The sequence below is a fragment of the Halichoeres trimaculatus genome, unplaced genomic scaffold, assembly GCF_033239565.1.
Source record: "Halichoeres trimaculatus isolate MK-OKI-2021-1 unplaced genomic scaffold, fHalTri1.1 fHalTri1_scaffold_6, whole genome shotgun sequence".
Lineage (NCBI taxonomy): Eukaryota > Metazoa > Chordata > Actinopteri > Labriformes > Labridae > Halichoeres > Halichoeres trimaculatus.
Window position 1 is genome coordinate 27,819,544 of NW_027437184.1, and position 21,640 is coordinate 27,841,183.

General features: G+C 39.5%; 2 protein-coding genes across 3 annotated transcripts; both read right to left on the reverse strand.

Moving 5' to 3' along the window:
* Positions 1–3,238: 3,238 nt before the first annotated feature.
* On the reverse strand, positions 3,239–14,540 carry LOC141792265 (F-box only protein 50-like). Of its 2 annotated transcripts, none has more exons than XM_074673131.1 (6): positions 14,252–14,540; positions 7,611–7,679; positions 7,427–7,523; positions 6,494–6,589; positions 4,818–4,956; positions 3,239–3,711 (listed from the first exon to the last, which is right to left on the reverse strand). In XM_074673131.1, exons 1-6 carry the CDS (start codon positions 14,445–14,447, stop codon positions 3,523–3,525), a joined length of 786 nt encoding a protein of 261 aa, XP_074529232.1. In that variant the 5' UTR covers positions 14,448–14,540; the 3' UTR covers positions 3,239–3,522. The 2 variants fall into 2 exon arrangements, with proteins under 2 accessions (XP_074529232.1, XP_074529233.1); XM_074673132.1 differs by lacking the exon at positions 14,252–14,540 and adding an exon at positions 9,146–9,312.
* Positions 14,541–16,830: 2,290 nt separating this feature from the next.
* On the reverse strand, positions 16,831–19,492 carry LOC141791838 (tyrosine aminotransferase-like). The gene is made up of 5 exons (XM_074672500.1): positions 19,381–19,492; positions 19,181–19,309; positions 18,859–18,942; positions 18,681–18,779; positions 16,831–16,875 (listed from the first exon to the last, which is right to left on the reverse strand). The coding sequence occupies exons 2-5, from the start codon at positions 19,256–19,258 to the stop codon at positions 16,831–16,833; spliced, it is 306 nt and encodes a 101-aa protein (XP_074528601.1). The 5' UTR covers positions 19,259–19,309; positions 19,381–19,492.
* Positions 19,493–21,640: the final 2,148 nt, after the last annotated feature.

A 21,640-nucleotide genomic window follows, 5' to 3' on the forward strand; every position in this document is an offset into this window, starting at 1 on the left:
GTGGTTTGAATCAACACTGGCTCAGAGGACCATTCTGTAAACAAAAGGGCTGGTTATCGCCTCTGATTTCCTGGAACGCTTCAATTCCGATCCACAAGGTCCCTGTTGGGAAGGGTGACTGTATACTTCGCCTGATTCAAAGTTCAGTCATAGCTTCGCTCCAGGTGTGCCGGTAAAAAACCACAGATGCTGGGTCTTTTCTTTCCAGGCACTTTAATGATGATCCACAGTGTACTTCACATCAACACTTTGTAAATGGGAGAGGTAACTGGTCTGTAGGTGTGGGAGTATGGGTGTGTGTGTACTTGTATGTGTGAATGTGTAAATGTGTGTTTAGTTCTAGAAGAGAAACAGATGAAACCTGGTTACAAATTAACCTTATGCATCGCTCTTCACACAATTAACACCTGCCTGTACATTAATCCTATTAAATTATAAGTGGAGCCCTCTGAGACTTACAAATGTATTGTTTTCACTTAAACTCACTCTACAGGGTGGGCCAGGAAGATTTACCCATCATATATCTCTATTTTGTTTGCTTAGCTTTTGTCCTAGAAACTTAAAATTTTTGAAAGTTTCTCTTAGAAGGCATACCTTTTGATCAACCTGAGTTCATTTGTTTACTCCTAATGATGGTCGAGTATGGCATCGAAGGGTAAGCGTGACCAGATTGTGGCCTTGAAGAAGGCTGGGCTGACAACAATGCAAATCATGAAAAAGCTGAATGCTTGTCGTAAGACTGTCTAAAATGCCATGAAACAATACAAGGAGACTGGCAATCCCACTAGCAAGCCAATCCCTGGAGGAAAACGTTCAGTCCGGACCAAAAGGGTTGTTGAGATGGTGAGGAAGAGAATCCAAAGGAATCCTCTCAGGAGCACGAGAGCAACAGCAAAGGAAGTGAACATCTCAAGAACTTCACTGAGAAGAATCATCAAACAGATCTCGGACTGAAAAGCACTAAAAGTGCAACACAGACAACAGATTTCAGCCGCTTCTAAGAAAAAACGTCTTGACGGGGGTAAAATGATGCTGCAGGAGATCCAGGGTGCTGCAGACAAAGTCCTGGTTCAGTCTGATGAGAAGGTCTTCACTGTTCAGGCAGTGGTCAATTTCCAGAATGACAGGGTTTATGCACATAGTGCACAGCACCTACCTGAAGGCAGCAGAACTCATTTTGGTCATCAGAAGCCAGCTGGAGTCATGGTGTGGGCTGCTGTTGCATCTGACGGTTCAAAGTCTCCTTTGGTCTTCATTCTGGAGGGTGTGAAAGTGAAAAGCCAGGTGTACCTTCAAATGCTTGAAGAAAAAGTGTTGCCTTGGTGTACCAATGCGTTTGGAAACCAGTATGTCTTCACACAAGATGGTGCACCAGCTCACACATCCAATGTCACGCAGGCCTGGTGCAAGCAGCACTTTCCTGGCTTCTGGGACAAGAACATGTGGCCTCCGTCAAGTCCGGACATCAATCCAATGGACTTTGCGATCTGGTCTATCCTGGAGAGGGAGGTCTCAAGAGTATCTCTCAGCAGCGTCACTGCTTTGAAGACAGCTCTGATGAAGTCATGGTCAAAACTTGATGCAGAGATAGTGCGGCGCTCATGCCAGGCAGTGCCAGGTCGTCTCCAGGCTACGATAGAGGCAAAGGGCGGCCATATTGAGATGTAAATCTTTTTGGTGACAGAGAATAAAGTATAGAAACTGTGTTCAATGTTTGTTATGTTTGTCTGCAAGCATTTTTGGATTTTGGGAAAAAAAACAATGGGTAAATCTTTGTGGCTGTGGCTAGCACGAGCGTCAGCTGAGGAGGGTGATTGACAGCGTTCCCTCATACACAGATGTCATGTTGTAGCAGGAAAAACAGGTGGTTTGTCGCTATCTTTCTGTAGTTCTGAAGAAACGTAACTAACGTTAAATAAAGTCTGTTACGCCAAGACAGCTGCATACTAAAGCTATGAACTAAAGTCCGTTGTGCCCCGACATAGCAGGGGAGAGTGTGAGGAGACACGGTGATCCAGATGTATCTTGGGCTGATCTCTACTTCATATAACCTTTCAAAAACTTGCTGTGACATATACAGAGATAATGTTTGACTTTATATCCCACACCGACTTGCAGAAACAGAATTTTGTGTGCGGAGCCCTCGCAGTCCGAAACTGAAATCCAGCCGAGAAAGGGAAAATTTTCTTTAGATCTGAAGATCAAACCAGGATTTTATGAATCGATATCAAATTTTGAAAATGAGAATCGATTCTTTTGAGAGTCGATTTTTTCAACTCAGCTTATTTTCAAGCATTTTTGAGTTTTGTGGCACTAAAATGTTTTTTTTTTTAACACTGGAGGTGCAAGAAAAGGTATGGTCACCTTAAATGAAGCAGCATAAAGAGTTTGATATGGTAGTAGTTGACAAATGTGAAAATACAACATTTTTTTTTCTTTAGGTGCTGTAAAACATCTGATTTACACATGCTCTATTTCACATAGGATTTCCAATTTAAGGCTATAGCTTTATTCCATGACCACCTGCGTGATGGGCCTCATCTGGGGTTTCATCCTGTATATAAATAGTGCTAAGACCATTCATTGAACTTTGTGCATCTATATTGATGCTGTTTTCAGAGCTTGCCATTTATTCACATGACTTCATCGGATGACTTTGAGTGTTGAGATGTGCATGCTTACTGAGAAACAGTCAAAGATTGTAACTCATGGTTCAGGAGACAGCAATGAAAATTATTCCAAAGTATTGTTTCACTGAGTCTCTGATCAAACATCGCTGCAAGTTTATTTCAAAACCAAATCATTTGTGGTTTAGTATTTGGAGTATCCCCATGACTCCATTCAAATTTATGACCCCACCCCCACCTCCCAAAAAAATAAAATAAAATAAATAAATAAATAAAAAACCTGATGAGATTTGAGTGGAGGCATACATCATTTCCAGTACTTCTGAACCTCATCGCAATTTTTAGCTCTTCCACTTGGGCTTTATTTACCAGGATGGCATTGTTTTACCTTTGCACGTAAAAAAAAACAGTGAACAAATGAGCAAGAAAGTAAGCAAATGAAATCTGAATAAGCAAGGGAACATTTTTAAAGTTTACTCATCGCACAAACTCCCATGTAGTTATCAGGAAGTAAACTTAATACAATGCAAAATCAATGTAATTGAATTGAATTGAATTTATTTATTTAATAGGGAGGATGCAGTTTAACATAGTTCCATCACTTAGTATGAATCTGATGTGCTGCACAGAGAGTTTATAGCAAATGCTAATTTCCAACTCTTGTCCCTAGTTGGGCCTTTAAAAGTCAGAAAATGTACAATATAGCAACATTTTTGCAATTAGCAAGTAAAGTTTGAAAAACTTTATAAAAACAGCGCTTAAAAACCCTGATGATGACATGCTTTGTAATATTCATCATTGCATTATAACAAAGCAAAGGATAACTGGTTCAGAGGCATGAAGGTGGAACATGCTGGGTATACTGAGTGTGTCAGCTCTGTCTGCCCTGTAGCTCTCAGGACAATGAGAGGCTGGTGTTGGTTGGTGTGACTGGGGGGTGGTTGGGGGTGATGATCACAGAGCTGTCACTGGAAAGGGTTTGGAAGAAGTCAGCACCCACCCCATCCCTGAACATGTTCTTCAGACGGTGCTTGAAGTGGACGTATCTCACACCAGGACCATAACTGGAGAACATGTGCGACACCTGCAGGTCAACAGAGAGACGCATAGTCAAAAGACACAAAGTGTGGCATTTCAATGTGTGCAGTGATAATCACTGTTAGGAAACTGAATTACATTACATATGCTAACACTACAGCAGCCATTCTCAACCTTGGGGTCCTGACCTCAATGGGGATTGCTAGATGATTTCTTGGGGTCACCAAATCATTTTGGAAAAGGGTACTTAAGGGGTTGTTTCGGTTGTTTTTTCTGCTTCATTAGTTTTTCAAAATTCTTCGTATCAGCTAAGTCTGTATGATCTGAAATATCTCAGCTCTGAGAGGGGAAGGGGCAGAATGAGTGGACTGACAGTGTAAGATTTATAAAGACCCCCAAAAACCTTAAAACTGTGGAAGGACAAAAATGTTGTCACTCGTTCTATTTTATGTTCAGCAACACAAATGTTTAAAATAAAATGTCGGCTGTTTTCGTCCCCACTGTGTTTTGTTACCGTTTAATTAGTATGTGTTGATTGTTATTTTCTTTTAATTTAAAAAGAAAGTAAAGTTTATGTTATTTATTTACATGTTAACTGCAACTACTGGCAACTTGTTTTTGGCAAATTGCCTCCAAAAGCAATTTTCCCACAACAAAAATAGATGTTATTTTGCATTTTGGCAAGACTTGTATCGCAATAAAACACTGCTAGCTTGAAAGGTTGGGAACTACTGCACTACAGGGCATAATAAATAATAATCTTGTATCTCCTGTTTGAGATCTTTCGTCTTGTCCAGAAAGGAGTTGGTGCTACTTGTTCTGGAAACAATTTTTCAGGCTGAAGGCCAGGACATTACCAGTCCAAACACAAAGAACTGGTTACAGAGAAAACACTGGCTCCAAACCAGCTCGAGCTGTAACTTGGTGGGAGAAAGCTGTAAGAGTGTGAGCTGTTAAACAGGGTTAAAGTGGAGGCTTACCTCCCTAACCTTGTTTTTAAATAGAAATACTTTATTTTTAACTGAGTTAACTGAATGAGCTCTCGAGTCAGATAGTTCAACTTGTGTCCTGTAAGAAGTAAGAGCGTTAAATTCAGACCACATGCACCGTGGGTAACTGTAAACCTGTACCATTGTGGACTCAGCAACTCACCATCTTCCAGGTGGCTGACTCAGTGTAGGGGGCTTCAGTGGGCTGTACAGAGTGCTCTGAGATCACTGTGCTTTTATCTGCACCCAGTAACTTCACATGAAGCTCGAAGGCGTGTTCCTCCAGCTGAATGGCCTTATACCTGGAAAGAATAACTGATGATTAGAAATGCATAACAATGAGTAAGTAAGTGTCTTAAGATTGCAATTTAACATGTTTTTGTATTTATACAGGGTGTTTTTCATGAGATATAGATGTAAAAATGACATTTAGTTTTACAGGTTAATCATTAAAAATTTCCAGTTCAAGAAGGAAACTTGAAAACAGAAACGGGAGACAGAAAAAAGTTCACAGATAAAGAGATCTATTTTGTGAATAATCTATCTAAACAAATATAAAGCATACTGTTATAAGCTTGCTTGTTTTGCTAAGTGGTTCAGCTGAATTTTTCTGATGATTCTCCTCGGGAATTTAGTCTGTTTTTTGGCATAACATTGGACTTAGTCACATGATTGACAAAGACCAATTGTATTAGTTTTATTAGCCTGTATACTTACTTCTGACACTTAAATATAATGCAACTCAGTACTCTTATTCAACTCTAAAAAATGTACCATCTTAAAGAAAATGAAACAAAAACCTTAGTGTGGAGTAAGTACAGTTTAGTGGGTGACATCTAAGTTATCATTAATTGGTTAATGGTACATGACCATTGTTATTTAATAAGTTTGTTTTCACTTATTTAGGCAATAATAAAACCGTCTAATACCTTTAAAATCAGTGTAGGTTATTACACCTCTAGAAACTATAAACAATTTTTAATAAATTAGAAAAATAAATATCAAATCAGATCAAATGCATGTTAGATCATCTTAAAACCAGTATTAGTCAACCCCCCAGTTGTCCACTTAAGGAGACAGAATTAAAAAATGACTGCTGTGGAAAGGGAATCATTTATAGATTATAGAATGTGTTAGTAGAGGGTTTTTCTAAGACTTCATGACAAAAATTAACACCTGGAGGGAATATTTAGTGTAGGACTTGTCCTCCAAGGAGGATTGGACAGAAGCACAAACACAAACCAACACTACTCGGCCTCAAGTACTGCAATATAATTGACCTATGGCTGAGTCCCGCCCACAAATGTGATGAGCCAATCACAGTGCGTATAGCCTTCCCCTACACTCTGACATTCTCTGCCTGGACGTCCATTGAAACGCACTGCAGAAGATCAGATTTTGTTTGGTCTCATGAGGAGACTGAGGAGCCCCAACACAAGGTATCCTAAGCGACAAGGTGTATTTTACCCTTTCCTAGGCCACATGTCAACCAAGAAAAGTGTCTTCTTTGTATCAAGATGTGCAGTAGACCACATCATTTTCTGATGTCTTTGTGTTCAAAGGGCGATTTGAACACTGGGCACTGATCTAACTGTCCTTGATGTTTTCTTTGTTGTGAGAGCACTTTTTTGTCTCTATATCCTGGAGGCAAATTGAAATTTCAATAAAAATATTGTCAGAAAAAAGCATATTGAATATATTTCACATGGTAAGTATTTAGACTCTATCACCTTAAAGTATGCTAAAACTAAACTAAAACCCAAATTAATGTCCAACAGTTACTGCACCTCCACCCAATAAAATGATATATGAAGCAGCAGCAGGTGCTCATTAACCAACCAGTCCTGGATGGCTATCGCAGGCTGAAACTCATCCAGCAGTTCGTCCCACAGTCCCTCTGCCTTTAAGTCCACAACCTGCTCCATGGAGAACCAGCTGAAAAAAAGAGGAGAAAAACGATTTTTACATTAGTATGAGCAAAGTAAAAGTACACAGCCTTACAGTTTAATGTTAAAATGTCTGGCCACAGCTGTTTGAGGAAACCTAAGGATGGACTCTCAGATAATAAAATGAGTAATCTTAAAAAAACAAAAAAAAATGTTTTGGCAGAGGTGTGGGACTGAAGCCCAAGAAAATCTCCAATTCTTGATTCAGGATCTTGAGCTGAGGTCTTCTGTTATGTTTCTGAAGTGTGTATCTTGGACTACAGAAAACAGCTAAAATAAATTACTTCCCTAACACTTGTTCTCATTGCTCAGGAATGATGGTAACCAGCCGCTGACTGGCTGTGCACTTTGGCTAACATTAGCTGTAGCCTTGCAAACAAAAATTTGATTCAATCCCCTTCCACTGTCTAAACCTCACACACAGATTCCTCTCTGGTCTTGTATTTCACTGGACACTCTTAATATCTCAATCAGGAGGGAGTGGATAACCAATGTTTCATTAAATAAAAACAACTGATGAGGTACTTAAGTTTAAATGAACTCATTAAGAACTTAGACAAATGCTGAGTTTCATAGCAGGCTGATACTATGTTTACTTCTGCTGTAAAGGCGAACCCTCTAATATGGGACCAAACAGGGACTGACTCACTTTTGGAGGCAGCCTCTAGCACACATTTGAGGAACTGCAGTTTTTTGGAAATCCGAGTTACTTTTATTTCTCTAACCTGGAGGTTACTGCTTGTTGGAGGTTTCTTTTCACCGTACACACTGTCAGTAACAGACTGTATTGATAACCAGCCACATTATAAACACCTGTAACACTTACCTGTTTTCAATTGATGAACAGACAACGGCACCAGGTGGGATGTTTGTTTTTTTTTCGGGGAGTTTTTCTGTGCTTGTGGTCCAGCCACTGAAGTCCCCTAAAGATGAAATTAAACATTCAAACAATCTTTAAACAGCGTAGTTTGTTCCCTTTGTGTTTGAAAGCTGTCACTCCTTTCTCTCACCTTGAGGTTCACGAGGGGGAGGTCCATCCCTTGTCCTGTAATCAAAATCAGATTCAGGCAAAGGGTTACCTGAGACAAAAAAGGACAATAAGGGACAGCTGTAAAAGATGCCCCACCTAGTAAACCTCAAAAATCACACTGAATTTCACTGGGCTAAATTATCAATCTCTCCTACAGTATTGTAGGGTGTGTCTCTGTGAGAAGAAGACTTTTAAGTGTGTAGTCAGAGATATCAAGATATCTCATGTCTCTTCCTTCCTTTGGAAACAATCCACTTACTCTGCTTTTGTCTATGGCATGACCGAAGATCAAGACTGTGCTTTTTTTTTCTTTTTTCTTTTTAATATTTATGTCATTTGACATAATGTAACATGTTACTGCTTTTAGATTGGCGAGAAATTGAAATGATAATGGAGAGATTATGGGCAATGTTTTTAAGAGAATACTGCAAAAACTTCAATCTGAGCAAGTGAGTTTGTATTGTTATCTATTTATTTAAAAAAAAAAATCATATTATTGTACTTAATATGAGCCCCAACTCCAAGTAAAGAGGTAATGGGCAGATAACTCCCTCACTCCACTTCCTGCTTCACTCAAGATGGCTGCCAGGAGTTTTCCTCTGTGAATCTGGGCTCTTAGAATCCAACAAAAATCTACTGAATCCTTTCTGGTACTCTTAAATTTTGTTTTTTTGTTGACTCAAGTTGCTTTTCATTTATACTGTGTTTCAGCATTGTGGACAATATCTCATCTGCTTGCTGAGATTGTGGCAGTTGCCAAGTTGATAGGCTTTTGGGCCTAGAGGGCCTCACACAGACCTGTCACCATCAACATTTTCAATTCTCATCAACTTCTGGTACATCCTGGTAAGATACATCATGCCGCCTAAAAATGTTAAAATATCGCCTTGTGAGAAAAAAAAGATTTGATGGCGACTTCTAAGCAGGAACTGGATGCAATGTTTACCAAGTTGGATTATATTGAAAACCAGAGCAGGAGAACAAACATTTTAATCGATGGCATTGCTGACGTGAAAGGAGAGAATTGGAGTGATTCTGAGAAAAAGGTGAGACATATGCTTTCTAAAGACTTGGGCTGTTTCCCAAAGCCCAGGTACCTTGCCTTGCCTTGCCTTTGAAGGCAGTGCCTCCGAAGCCACTTCCTTCCAATCCAAGGCAAGTGTCCTGCCTCTGCTCAAAAGGAGATGCTAATGGAACAGCCTACAAAGGCATATTTTTGCCATCAGATTCCTGTCACAAATGTATATGTAATTGGAGTTACATTGTCTCACATAAACATGTGTTGCACTGTGGACAGTGCTTAGAAAGTTTATAAAAACATGGGAGGAGCTCAAGCTGCTACAAATATTGTCATGGCTTGCCACTTTTGATCGCTTTTTGCTTTTTTTAGTCACATCATTGATACTCTGCAGGTGCAGATTCTCAGTAATTATAGTTACGTGAGTGACACACAAAAGAGTCAAGTGGTGGACATGGTATAAGTTGTTATTTTCAGAGGTGTATTTTGTTGCTTACATTTAAATTGGAATTTACCACGCGCCTCAGCTGGAGCGTCCCTCTCTGGTGCGTCTTTTCCTTCCATTTTTTTCCTTTTTTGTAGATTCACGCGTTGCATGTTGGGTATTTATAGCCATGGCAAGGCAGTGAAGGATACACCTGTGTATCCTTGGTCAATTAGCCACATGCTAACCAAACGGAGGACATGTGCCTCTGGAGGACATGAACATTGGAACAGCACTTGGGCAGCGACTGATGATGTGGATGCCTGCCCACACCCACCCCACGCCCACATCAGACCAAGGCAAGGCAAGGTACCTGGGCTTTGGGAAACAGCCTTGGGCTAAGATGGAACAAATATGGACAACGAGTATGCCCAGAGGCTTGGTCAGTACCAGGAGGGGGGAAGGCCAAGGAAAATTGTTGTCAGACTTCTTCAAATTAAAGACAGAGAACTGGTTCTTTCTTCTGCCAAGAAATTAAAGGGCACTGAGATCTACGAAAATGAAGATTTTTCTGAAGCTGTGCAACTGAGAAGGAAAGAGTTGTGGCCAAAGTTGAAAGCTGCTAGGGAGGGAGGTGATAAAGACATCTTGAAGTATGATAAACTGATCATCACCCCCCGGGCCGGACAAGGTCAGGTACTGGCCTGATGAGCTATGTATTAAGGTACAAGATGCTCAAACAGATTATATACATTTCTATTATATCTGAACTAGTTTCTATCAATATAGATGACCGGTATAAATAAACCACCTAAAGGCTTAATCCTTGCACATATTAACATATGTATTCTGAGGAATAAAATTCACAACCTTTCTCTGTTATTGCAACAAAATAAAATAGACATACTTATGATTTCTGAAACTCATTTTGACAGCTACATTGATAATTCAGATGTTGATACAAGCGGGTGTTCTATTCGAAACAAGTTTGGAGGTGCCGTGGCCATTTATATACGTGAACATTTTCCTGTGAAAGTGAGACATGACTTCATGGTTGATGATGTTGAAGTCTTATGGTTACAGGTACAACTTCCACATTTGAAACCTATAATTCTTGGCTGTTGTTACAGGCCACCTAGTGCCAAGATAGAGTACTTAAATGGTTTATGTAATATGCTGGACAAAGTGACTGAGGAAAACAGAGAGCCATACTGGCTGGGTGATCTGAACATCGATTGGCTATCTGAAAACTGTATCTGAAGAATAATCTCAAATCTATGACAGACACCTGTGGCTTATCGCAATTAATTGATCGACCTACAAGAATTTCCAGAAATAGTACTGGATCTTTAACATCAAAATGCATTGATCATATTTATACTAATAATCCTGATATGCGTTCAGCACCTGTTTCTGTAACTGTTAGCTTCACAACTGCATTGCTGTCTCCAGGAGAACAAAGCTACCTAGAGCCTGTCCTAAAAATCATTCTGAAAAGAACTTATAGGGCATTCAATGAGGAAAATTCTTTAAACAAACTTAACAAAATTGAATGGGATTTGGTATGTGGCATTGATGATGTGGAAACCTCTCTTAATTTATTCATGGATCTTTTTATTAGAGTTGTTGATAGTCATGCCCCGTTAAAGAAATTTACGGTTGAAGCCAAAAGTGCTCCTTGGATTGATACTGATTTAAAGAGCATAATGGCTCTAAGGGATGAGGCGAAAAAGGTTGCTGTTCTTTCTGGTTCTCTCAAAGACAGAAAACTTAACTGTACTTCATGAAATCATGTGACCAAGGTGAACAGAGTGAAAAAGGAAACAATATTTTCAAAAGAGAATCTTCGATAGTGGTACAGATAGTAAGAGAATGTGGAATGTACTAAATGAAATCATGGGGGAAAAAATCTACTTGTACTTCTTTTGTTGAACTGAGTGGTGAATATTTGACTAAGCCAACACTGATTGCAAATTATTTTAATGATTACTTTGTTGATAAAGTTGCTAAACTTAGAGAGAATATGGATTGTACTGTTGATTCCAACTCTGATGAGCTTATAAAAAATATATTATGAAGGATAAACACTGTCATTTTGCTTTTCATGTGGTAAATGTTGTGCAGGTGGAAATGGTACTGACATCTTTGACTGTTGGGGGGGGTCTGCTGGTATAGACAACTTGGATAGTAGGTTGTTGAAATTATCGGCTGTATATATTTCTAAACCAGTTTGTCACATATTAAATAGATGTCTGATTAGTGATGTGTGTCCAAAACTTTGGAAAGAGGGTAAGATCATTCCTTTACTAAAAGATATAAAATCAACTTTCTGTGGTCCAAATAGTAGGCCAATTAGCATTTTACCTGTCTTGAGTAAATTATTGGAAAAAATTGTATCCAAGCAAGTACAAGATTACTTTTCTCACAATGATTTAATCACCAGGTTCCAGCATGCTTATAGGTCTGTTCACTCCACCTGCACTGCTGTGACACAAATGTCAGATAGCTGGTTTACATCAATTGATGACTCAAGGCTCGTGGTTTGAATATTACCTGACTTCAGTGCTGCCTTTGATGTGATTGACCATGATATGTTGATTTTCAAACTAATTTGTTATGGTTTTACTTCCTCTGCAATCAGGTGGTTCACTAACTACCTTTCTGAGAGGTCACAAAGAGTTTATTTCAATGGTGCTATATCCTGTAGTAAGTCCCTAGACTGTTGTGTACCACAAGGAAGCTGCCTTGGTCCTCTTTTATTTTCAATTTTTACTTATAATATGCCATATGTACTCAGTAAGGCTATATTGACCATGTTTGCTGATGATTCTACTCTGTATTATGCAGCCCCTATATGTTCAGAGCTTAATCAGGTTCTGTTGTGGGAGATCAACGAATTATATAATTGGATCAAAACAAATAAACTTATTCTAAATATATCAAAAACTATGAGTATCATATTTGGTTCAAAGCATAGAGTTTCAGATAATCCTATGATGAATATTCAAGTAAATGGCCAAACTATACAGAAAGTAAAAAAGGTAAAGCTTCTTGGACTTTGGCTTGATAGCACATTGTCATGGTCTGATCACATCCACAAAGTTGTTTCCCAAAATGGGTAAAGCTGTTGCTATAACACGCAAGTGTGCACCATTTCTCAAGTCACAGCTGTTTGGTCATGTTGTTTCTACATTGGTTCTTGGTTGTTCTTCAAGAACTAGTGTTACAGAAATGCATGAACATCTTACTTGGCTGATGGTAAAGCATAGACCATCAGCCAATATATTAACTTACTTTCATAAATTATTAACACTCAGACTCCAAAGTCTCTTTATAACAATATAACTTACTGTTCGAATAAGCACTCATATACACCAGAGCAGCCAATAGTGGACAGATTTCATTACCCCTACCCAAGTCCGACTGTTTAAAGAGGACTGTCTTGTATAGTTCAACTGTATGTTGGAACAAACTTCCAGTGGTGGTTTGTGAAATCAAGGATACAACTGGTTTTAAAAGGAGACTGAAATTGTATGTGTTGTTGACACCATTATTTTATCTTGGATAATACTAGTATTAGATTGAGTGAGTTTTTGTCATGTGATATGGGATGTAGTTTTTCATAATTCTATTGTTTTTGTTTTACAAGTACTTTTAGTGTTGCCATTTCTTTCTTTTTTTCCTGTAATTGAAGGAATTGAGAAGGTAAATTGTGTTTGTTGCATGTTTTCTCTGGACCCCAAGAAGACTAGCTGTCGTCTTGGCGTCAGCTAATGGGGACCCTTTCAAATAAACAAATAAAAAAATAACCAGGATCTGGAAAAAAAATGTGGCAGTAAGAATAACCACATATTCAACAGTTTCTTACTCAATATAATTTGATAAAGACTCACATCAGCATTGAATAACCTTTTTCTTGCCAACAGCTGCGCTGAGGATGAGGGGTGTTGTGAGTTGACAGTAATTTTCACTAAAATGCACACAATCTAAAATATTTCACAAAATATACAAATATAAAACATTTCAAATAATATTTCAACTCTGATCCATTTTTTCTTCATTGCAGGTCCCTTTGTCTCTCAAAACCCTGGCCGCAACATGATGACAATAAGCATTACCTTTAAGGTGAGAAATAAAAGCAGTTAAAAATTATCAATTATAATTTTCTTTTTTTCCCCACATAAACATCAGTTTACTGTTCAACTGTCAAATCTGTAGGAGACCAGCATCATTACCTCCATCAAGGAGGTTATGTTTTCAGGAGAGTTTGTCTGTTTGTCTGTGAGAAATATAACTCAAAAAGTAATGAACAGATCTTGATGAAATTTTCAGGAAATGTTCAATATGGGATAAGGAGGAAGTGATTATATTTTAGAGGTGATCTGGATCACCGTCTGGATCCAGGATTTTTTTAAAGCATTCTTTATTATTGTAATATAGGGCAGTTTTCACCATGTGTATATAACTCCACCATGAATGGTCAGATTGCTTTGCAAAACAATACAAGACAAGGTCACCATAAATTCTGACAGATGTAAAAGTACTGTCCAGATCCTGGCAATATTCTGGATACTAAGATCTGGAATATAAAATATGTGCTGGGTCATCATAATTTTCAACACTGTCAGGTAACAAATTATGGTACAAACCTGCAACTAACACCAAATTGTTGCAGACAGTCTGCTGAAAGGAATTATAACAATAAAGTAGGACTAAAGTGTTGATGACAATCACAATATGCTTGGCCTGCGGAATATTTATTTTTTTCTTATGTAATTTTGATCCCAGCCATATTGATCCCATTGTTTACTAGAGCTGATAAGGGTGCACTGAGTCAGGGGCAAACAACCAAAACCTCTGGAGTCTCAAGGTTTATTTACAGGAACAGAAAGGTGTAGGAGGGGCCAAATGTCCGTAAGTTTCTCAATCATAAAAAAAGGCTAAACCTCTGTAATCCAGGCCAGATTTTTAATCAAACACTTTACAAAGTCTGATTTGAAAACTCTGAAACATATGAGCTGAAATAAACAACTGCACAAAACTCCACATCCCCTCTGTACCCCTGCTGTTAAACCCTTTCCTTCCTTTGTTCCATGACGCAATTTAAAACTGTCACTGAAGAAGGAATAAACAGATAAACAAATTGTTTTTTAGTGTATCTGACATGTTGTGTTGTTACCGTGAGGTGATGGGTTCTTCAGTAAATTCCTCCCCAGCGGTCTGGCTTCGTACACCAACCTCCAGTCCACACTGTCGGGCATCGGAGCTCCCTGCAGACCCCACTCCTCCTCACACTTCTTCTTCCACTCAGAGGCAGACATGGTGCAAACTAACAGTGAGCTCACACTGATCCAGAAGAGTGTGTGGACCTTCATTTTGCCACTTCGACAAGCTCACACACGACTGTAATGTTATCAGAGAAGTGTCTCTCTGTGCTCTCAGAGATCTCTGTGCCTTTGAGTCATTTTAACCATCGTCCCTGCCAGGGTTGTTACGAAAGCTGCTGATGAAACAGACAATTTCTGAGAACCTCCCCCAGCAAACGTCTGATTCACTGGCACCTGAGGGACCTCACTGGAAAAAAAAACGAATCTCTTATCAAGTGATTTTGTCTTATTTTCAATAGGAAAGTCTTCTTGGACTTAATATGAGCCACATTCACCTGACTAGTCCAGAAAAAGTGTCTTGTTTCAAGTTATTTGAAGACAAAATGAAGTCTGAATTGCTTTCATCAGGTTTAAAAAACCTTCCAATGAAACAAGAGAAAAGTTACTTGTATTAAGACATTATTCAAGATTCAAGCACATTTTCAAGCAATTTTTTCTTCTTCCGCTGGCAGATTTTTTTTTTTAACTTGTTACAAACAATTCAGACTTCTCAGACCTCTTTAAAAAACTAAAAACAAGACATTTTTCTGGACTGATGTGGCTCATATCAAATGTAATAAGACAATTTTACTTATAACAAGACAAAAACACTTGATAAGATTTCAGTTTTTTTCATTGCTGGCCTTCAGAAGGTTATTATGCCCCAAGTGAGACATAACTTCATCATTTCCTTCTGTTTTCCTGTAAAGCTCGTGGGTAGTTGTTTGTGGATTGTATTTAACTTAGGTGTCATCATACACTCAAGGTCCCTGCTCTCATGTGTTTGCAAGCACCATTAATACATTTGTTTTCAGCTTTCTTCATTTTGTATTCTTCCTTTTCTCCAAGACTTTACAAATTAAATGAAAAGTACTGCACAAACTGCTGTGAGTTGTCCTTGGTACAATTCATGAGAAAACAAAACACCACTGACAATTTGGACTGAACCACTCTTCCAGAGTTTGAGCAATATTCTTGGCAGAGAGGATAAACATGAAAAAAAGTGTGGTTTGAATCAACACTGGCTCAGCTGACCGTTCTGTTGACAATGCAACATTTTTTAGTGGTGAATTAATATCTTAAAGCATTTTCAAGTTTTGTGGCACTAAAAGTGTTTTTTAACATTGGAAGTGCAAGAAGAAGTCTGAGTGTGTCACGCAACTTTCATGCAACTTGTTCCACTGTCGCAACAGGATTTGGACATCAGGGGGTTCTGCTTTCAGAGTGCGGCCTTTTGGCGGACAATTGATTTTGGCTTTTAAGTGCGGAGAGCCACCAATCGGCATCTTTTTCCTGACTTATTCTGAGCTCTTGTTAAGAGAGAGATTTTCTTGCAGACAGTGTTGTGATGTCCATGCACTAAGCTAATAGCTATTTGCAGCTACAGCAACCAGTGGTTCTGTCCCCAGAGTCTCAGCAAGAGACCTGACAGTGCTGTGTGGGAGATGTTGTTTTCAGCACCTATTGTTCATAAGACTTGTCTGAGCTCCAGTGTCCCTGTACATTATCTAGGTGACACTGGACAGTGCATCTTCTCCCTTTGAGACCAATAAGCTTTGATTGGTGTTGCGAGGGCATGTATCCAGGAGCTGTCTCACTTGAAGGTCTCCTGTTGTTCTTTGTTGGGATGGCAGAGAGGGGGGGGGGCAGGGGGGGATCAAGTATTTGAACTTTTTGTTTCAGGAAAAACTTAAGCTGGGATTGGTCAATTACCAGGACACGTGACTTCATGCCATCATTAAACATTATATTTATAACTTTCTATCAAATTTCAAAATGGCAGCTGAGAAAATATAGCCTATGTAGACATGGTTTTATGAACAATACTATACAGATGTGCTTTTTCTAACTTGGTTGTACACATGTGCTCATTGTTGTTGGTAGACACTTGAGGGGGGCTGGGGATTCCTGGGATTTTATGGATCACCCAGAGTTGAGAGTGACCACAAGTGAAGTTAATGTTTATACCCAATAATAAAAAGAAGTAACTGTGTAACACTAATAACGCAGGTCAGTAATTACTTTTTTAGAGTCAAGGTGTTTCAGTCGAAGTGATGAAGGTGAACAATTAAAGGAGGAAGAGGGAGATGTGTTTCTCTATAGATTCGTGAAGGGGGGCTGATCAACCACTTGATGAATGCCAGTCACAGACAGAGACAGAAGACAGCCAGCAGCCAATAAGAGGGGGACAACACCTGGAGAGCCAATAAGAAGACGACTCAACCGACATTCCTTAGAGAAACTCTGTAAGTCACAAAATATCGGTGCTTGGATAGAGAGTCAGGGTCAGTCTCATGAACTGTCTCTGCAACATGTAGGGAACAGGGACATGAGGCTGCACCAGAGATCTCTGTAAATGCATATTCTTGATCTATTGTCAATAAATTTGTGTTCAACTGAGAACCAGGAAGCCCCCTGATCCTTCCCCAACAACGAACTGCACGGAAAGAGGTGAGAGGAGAATGGAGTTAGATTAATGATTTAAAGGTATTTTGGTCAGATTGATAGAATCACATTTTCCAACAAGAAGTAATTATTTGGGAAATTTAGAAATAAGACATAATTTTGAGTGACAAACTATATCTGTGAGGTACCCTGTCAGGATAGCAGTGTGGGAAAATGACTGAGCGCACAGTGAAAAGGACCCTGTAAGGCAGTGTGGGAAAATGACTGAGCGCACAGTTAAAGGTACCCTGCAAAGCAGTGTGGGAAAAAAGTAGAATTGACAATTAGGTGTATGCCATACATCTCACCTCATTTCCAACACAGCCTACATGGAGAAGACACTGACCATGGAGTGATGGGGGTACAAAATAGGAAAACTCAATCATAGATAAACATGTGTTTCTTGGACTATACTATATGGAATTTAAATCATGAAAAGCTGTGACATATACTCTTTATTTAACAACATAGAATTTCAGCCAAGACTTGGAGGTCAAAATTTGGCTCAAAACTTCAGGTTTTGAGAATCAAGTCTGAGGGCTAAAACCTCGGGTTTCCCCAAATTGAGCTCAGAACGACAGGCCCGGACCTGAAATTTGGAGCCAAATTTTGAGATGCGTGCACATCTTTGTGATGATGTAGACTGATAATAACCTCTATAACATAATGCAACAAAAAATTTTTTTACCTTCTGCATTCTGTTATGACAAAATGTGCCAGATTATCACAAACACTAGCGTCATAACTTAATGATTTATAAATGTATTACATTTGGGGCATTATTATATTATTATAGGACGTGCTGGTTCTCAGGTGTGAGCTAGGAGGTGACGACATGGACCTGTCCTTCTATCCATCGTTATTGGAAACGTAAGATCTATCTCCAATAAGATGGACAAGCTAGCCGTGCTAACCCAGCACCAGAGGGAATACCAGAAGGCAGATTAGCATCATGCTATTCACAGACATGGCTAATGGAATACTTGTTACAATGCCAATATCTATTCTATTCTATTCTATTCTATTCTATTCTTATTACATAACGTGGTGCTGCAAAAACCAAAACATACTTTGCCAAAATCCATTAAATGATCAGTATTTGCACCAGCCCCATATGATCATGACATCAGCCTTTGTTGGCAGAGTTCATCTTATGAATGTTACAGAACCACTCAAACATTTCTTGATACAAATAAGTGGAGCATACAGAGGTTACAAACAGATGTGCTAAGTGTAGTTTCATGGGGAATGTGCAGCTGAATCAAATCCCAAACTGTCCATGAGCCAGTAACAGGCATGGATTGCTCTTTGCTTTATTGACCACTAGATGTCCTACTGGAGCACTGTGTGTCATTGAAGCCTCAGGTAGTGAAACATGTTTTAAAGGAGCTGTTGAGAAAGTTTCTTCTGACATGCGGAAGCCTTGATACACACTGGGCTCCAGGAGAATCTGCTGTGACTGCCAGTTCAGTATGATTTGAGTTTCAAATACAGGCTGTTTGTCAAAAATATAAACATTATGTCAGGTTATTTCATCAAAAATTACACCACGGGTGGACCATCAGATGTGCTGTTTCCCAGCTCACAGTCACAGCTGTGACAGTTTCAGCACAGTGTTGACTCACATTTCTACACCTCTAACTTGACTAGATGGGAGGCCTCCATCATCAGCTTCTCAGGTATCCTCACCAAGAGGAGGACAGGATGAAGATAAGGTGAGTTATGAAATAAATGACACCATTATTCTGAATGTAAGTGTTTACTCAGATGAACGGATGAACAAGGAGTATTTCTTACTGGAGCAGGCAGAAAAAAGACAGACTGCTCGGTCAACAGGCTCTCGGTGAAGTCCACATCATTCTTCAAATCTGGAAAGTGATCTGTCTCAATTCCCACCTGGACAAACACGCAAGCACAAACAATTTAGACTGATGACTGTTGCCATGTCCATTAAACACTCACTTCAAGTACTGACCATGAGATACACAGCTCCTGAAGGCATCACGAGGCTGAGGCCGGGGACCAGGGATAGCTGGTGGAAACACAGCTCTGAGTTGGACTGAGGAGAAAAAAGAGAAACCGTTCAGTCAGTCTGACGTTAGTGTTAGTCAAAGATAATGAAACGTACAAACTCCTCCTCCTCTTCCTCCCCTCAGACTGTTTACCAAATAAAAACTTTTCAGATATTCTTTGATAATATGTCCCTGAAATGGCTCCGATATTATTTTGATGTTGACAGAAAGTTAAAGAAATAGAAAAGCAGATTAGATGTGTTTAAAACTACATCTCTTGTTCACCTGGAGAAAGCTGATGGTCCCATAGTAGCAGCTCTGAGGTGTGTTATTGAGGATACTCTCCAGGGCTCCCTGGACCATGCTGCAGGCTCCAAGAATATGCTGACTCAGTTTCACCAGACTCTACCTGATCTGTAGAGGAAACATGTAGAAGTTTAATGATCAAGACCTTGTAAAGTCAATTCACAATGAACCAGATGTACCTCAGGTCTAAATATGTTGTTTCTGTCATTAATGAGGATCAATCCCATTCTCCAACAGGGGCCAGCCAGCGTTTTGACGAGCCCACTCTGCTCTGCTCACACACAGTCACACAGTCACACAGTCACACAGTCACACTGTAATGTTTTCTGTCCAACATTAGGTGGTGATATCGTACCATGGTGAAAATGCTGCAGCTTGGTAGAAAAAAAGTTTGGGGAGTTGTTCACATGATGAATCTTCTGTAATCAGATCATACAACACAGATGGTAACAATACAATCACCCTCCACTTCATTAAGTTCACCTGTTCAGCTGCTAGCAAACACAAATATCTAATCAACCAATCACATGGCAAAGACTGTGAATGTGGAATAGCTGTTGGTGCCAGACGGACTGGTCTGAGTGGACTTGAAATACCGAGGTGAAACTGAAACAAACACACACAGACTGAGCAGACAGAGCATCCTCTTACCGCCCAGGGATGAACTTCTCTGACTCCGGCCAGTGCTCCTGGTCATAGTGAAGGAAGCCTGCTGGGGTCTCCATCGTCACACCTTTAGGGACGCGTTTTCCGTTCAGTGTGCAGTCGTGATCATTCAAGAGTGAAGTTCTTTATGAGGGTGGGACCTTGTTAGTGCAGGTAGGAGTTTCACCCAAAAAGGTCAAACAGTTTTTGACCGCTGTAAGTTGAGGCAGCATTGTGCTGTAGGAGGGTGAACAAACATTTGGTATCTGTATTAGACAAGTAAAACGTTTGGTATGTCAAATAAATAGACTGACCATTGAAAAAGCAAGTGAAACGTTTCATTAATCAAAAGCCAACAGGAGCACCTCGATTGTTATACAGGTGTAGCACCTCAGTGCCTTAAAGTATTGGCTGGGCCTCTTCAATAGTTGTAAAATAAAACTTCTGAAATTATGAAATTGTGAATTTTGAGATGTCAAATTTATGAGATTCAAAGAGGTGTGTGTGCGTGTGTTATTTTCATAACTGTTAACTTTAAGTCACAAAAAGATCAAATATAAAAAATGTCAAAAAAGTTCAAACAAGAGACAAAAGGCATACATATTAAAAAAGGAAAGAATACCTGAGATTAAAAAAAGGAGTGCAATAGGCCTACAAATAATAAAAAAAATAGATGAAAAGTGAAGACAAGACAAAACTTAATTATAAACCCTTCCAAAAAAGAAAAAAGATATCAGTCAAGGTTTTGAGATAAAAAAAAAGCAATTACAAGAAATAAAAGTCAAAATTCAAGACATGAAAAGAAAAAAAGTCAGCTTTTTGATAAAAGTCCACATCATGAGACAGATGTCGATATTGTGATGAAAAAAAAAGAGTCCTCCAATTCATCAAGTTTTAACCATCAAAATCATCCATGGATTGATCTTCGTGCTTGCAAAATCATTTAAGGATACTTTTTAATATTTTCTGAATGTCTGCCTTCGGTCTGTTCTGATAAATACACACTGAATCTTAACAGCAAATCTCTGTTAATATTCATTTCGTACCAATCGCTCCACCGGCTGTTTGCCCTCTATTCTATGTAAACAGTTCAAAATGATCTGGCTTAAATTTGTGGATTTCCTTTCACGTGACTCTAAACCCACCTCCATTTGTTCTGGCTCTCTTGCTGAACTTGGTAAGTGATTGCTAGATTAGCAGATGTTTTTACCATGTCTTTAAAGGGTAAAACGATGCAAAGAGGCAGTGTACAGTAACGGCTCAGGCTGTAACCGCGCTCTACGATTTAGAAATACCAGTATTTAAAATACACTTCTAAGAAAAGATGTCATTAAACTCACCTCTCCTCTCCAAATGTTGATATAGGGTGCTTCCCAATGTGCCAAAATGCAGTCTCCTATCTCCTCTCTCCTCCGCGACACCGGAAGTACTTTGTGAGCAGCCATATTGGAGGACATTCCAAAGCGCCAAATGTGCTCGGAGGAGAGAGGAGAGAGGAGAGAGGAGACTGAGCTGGAGGAGGCATAATCGAGGAAACACAAGTGCAGGCTTCGCGGAAGTCTTTTCACTGACAGACACGCCCCCTTGTGACGTATCAGAGCCGGCCACAAAGCGTCAGCTGTCCACATGTGTGAAACGTGAGCACCATGGAGCAAGATATGAGCAAGATACGCTGTTTAAGTGTAAAGCCTGGCTCGCACTTCAGGCATCTCGCCCGATTTAACCCAGATTCGGTCCTCCCCACAATCAGGGAAGAAATCTGGTCGGGGACTAAAATCAGCCCCAACGTTCGGC

Bases quoted from the DNA above. Each gene is read 5' to 3' on its own strand.
- LOC141792265 (XM_074673131.1), bottom strand. From the start codon at position 14,447: ATGAAGGTCCACACACTCTTCTGGATCAGTGTGAGCTCACTGTTAGTT. The intron at 7,524-7,610 runs GTGAGAGAAAGG...TTTCATCTTTAG, and splicing joins TCCCCCTCGTGAACCTCAAG to GGGACTTCAGTGGCTGGACC. The intron at 6,590-7,426 runs GTAAGTGTTACA...TCTTTTTTTCAG, and splicing joins TGTTCATCAATTGAAAACAG to CTGGTTCTCCATGGAGCAGG.
- LOC141791838 (XM_074672500.1), bottom strand. From the start codon at position 19,258: ATGGTCCAGGGAGCCCTGGAGAGTATCCTCAATAACACACCTCAGAGC. The intron at 18,943-19,180 runs GTGAACAAGAGA...TTTTCTCCTCAG, and splicing joins GGACCATCAGCTTTCTCCAG to TCCAACTCAGAGCTGTGTTT. The intron at 18,780-18,858 runs GTCAGTACTTGA...GTGTTTGTCCAG, and splicing joins CAGGAGCTGTGTATCTCATG to GTGGGAATTGAGACAGATCA.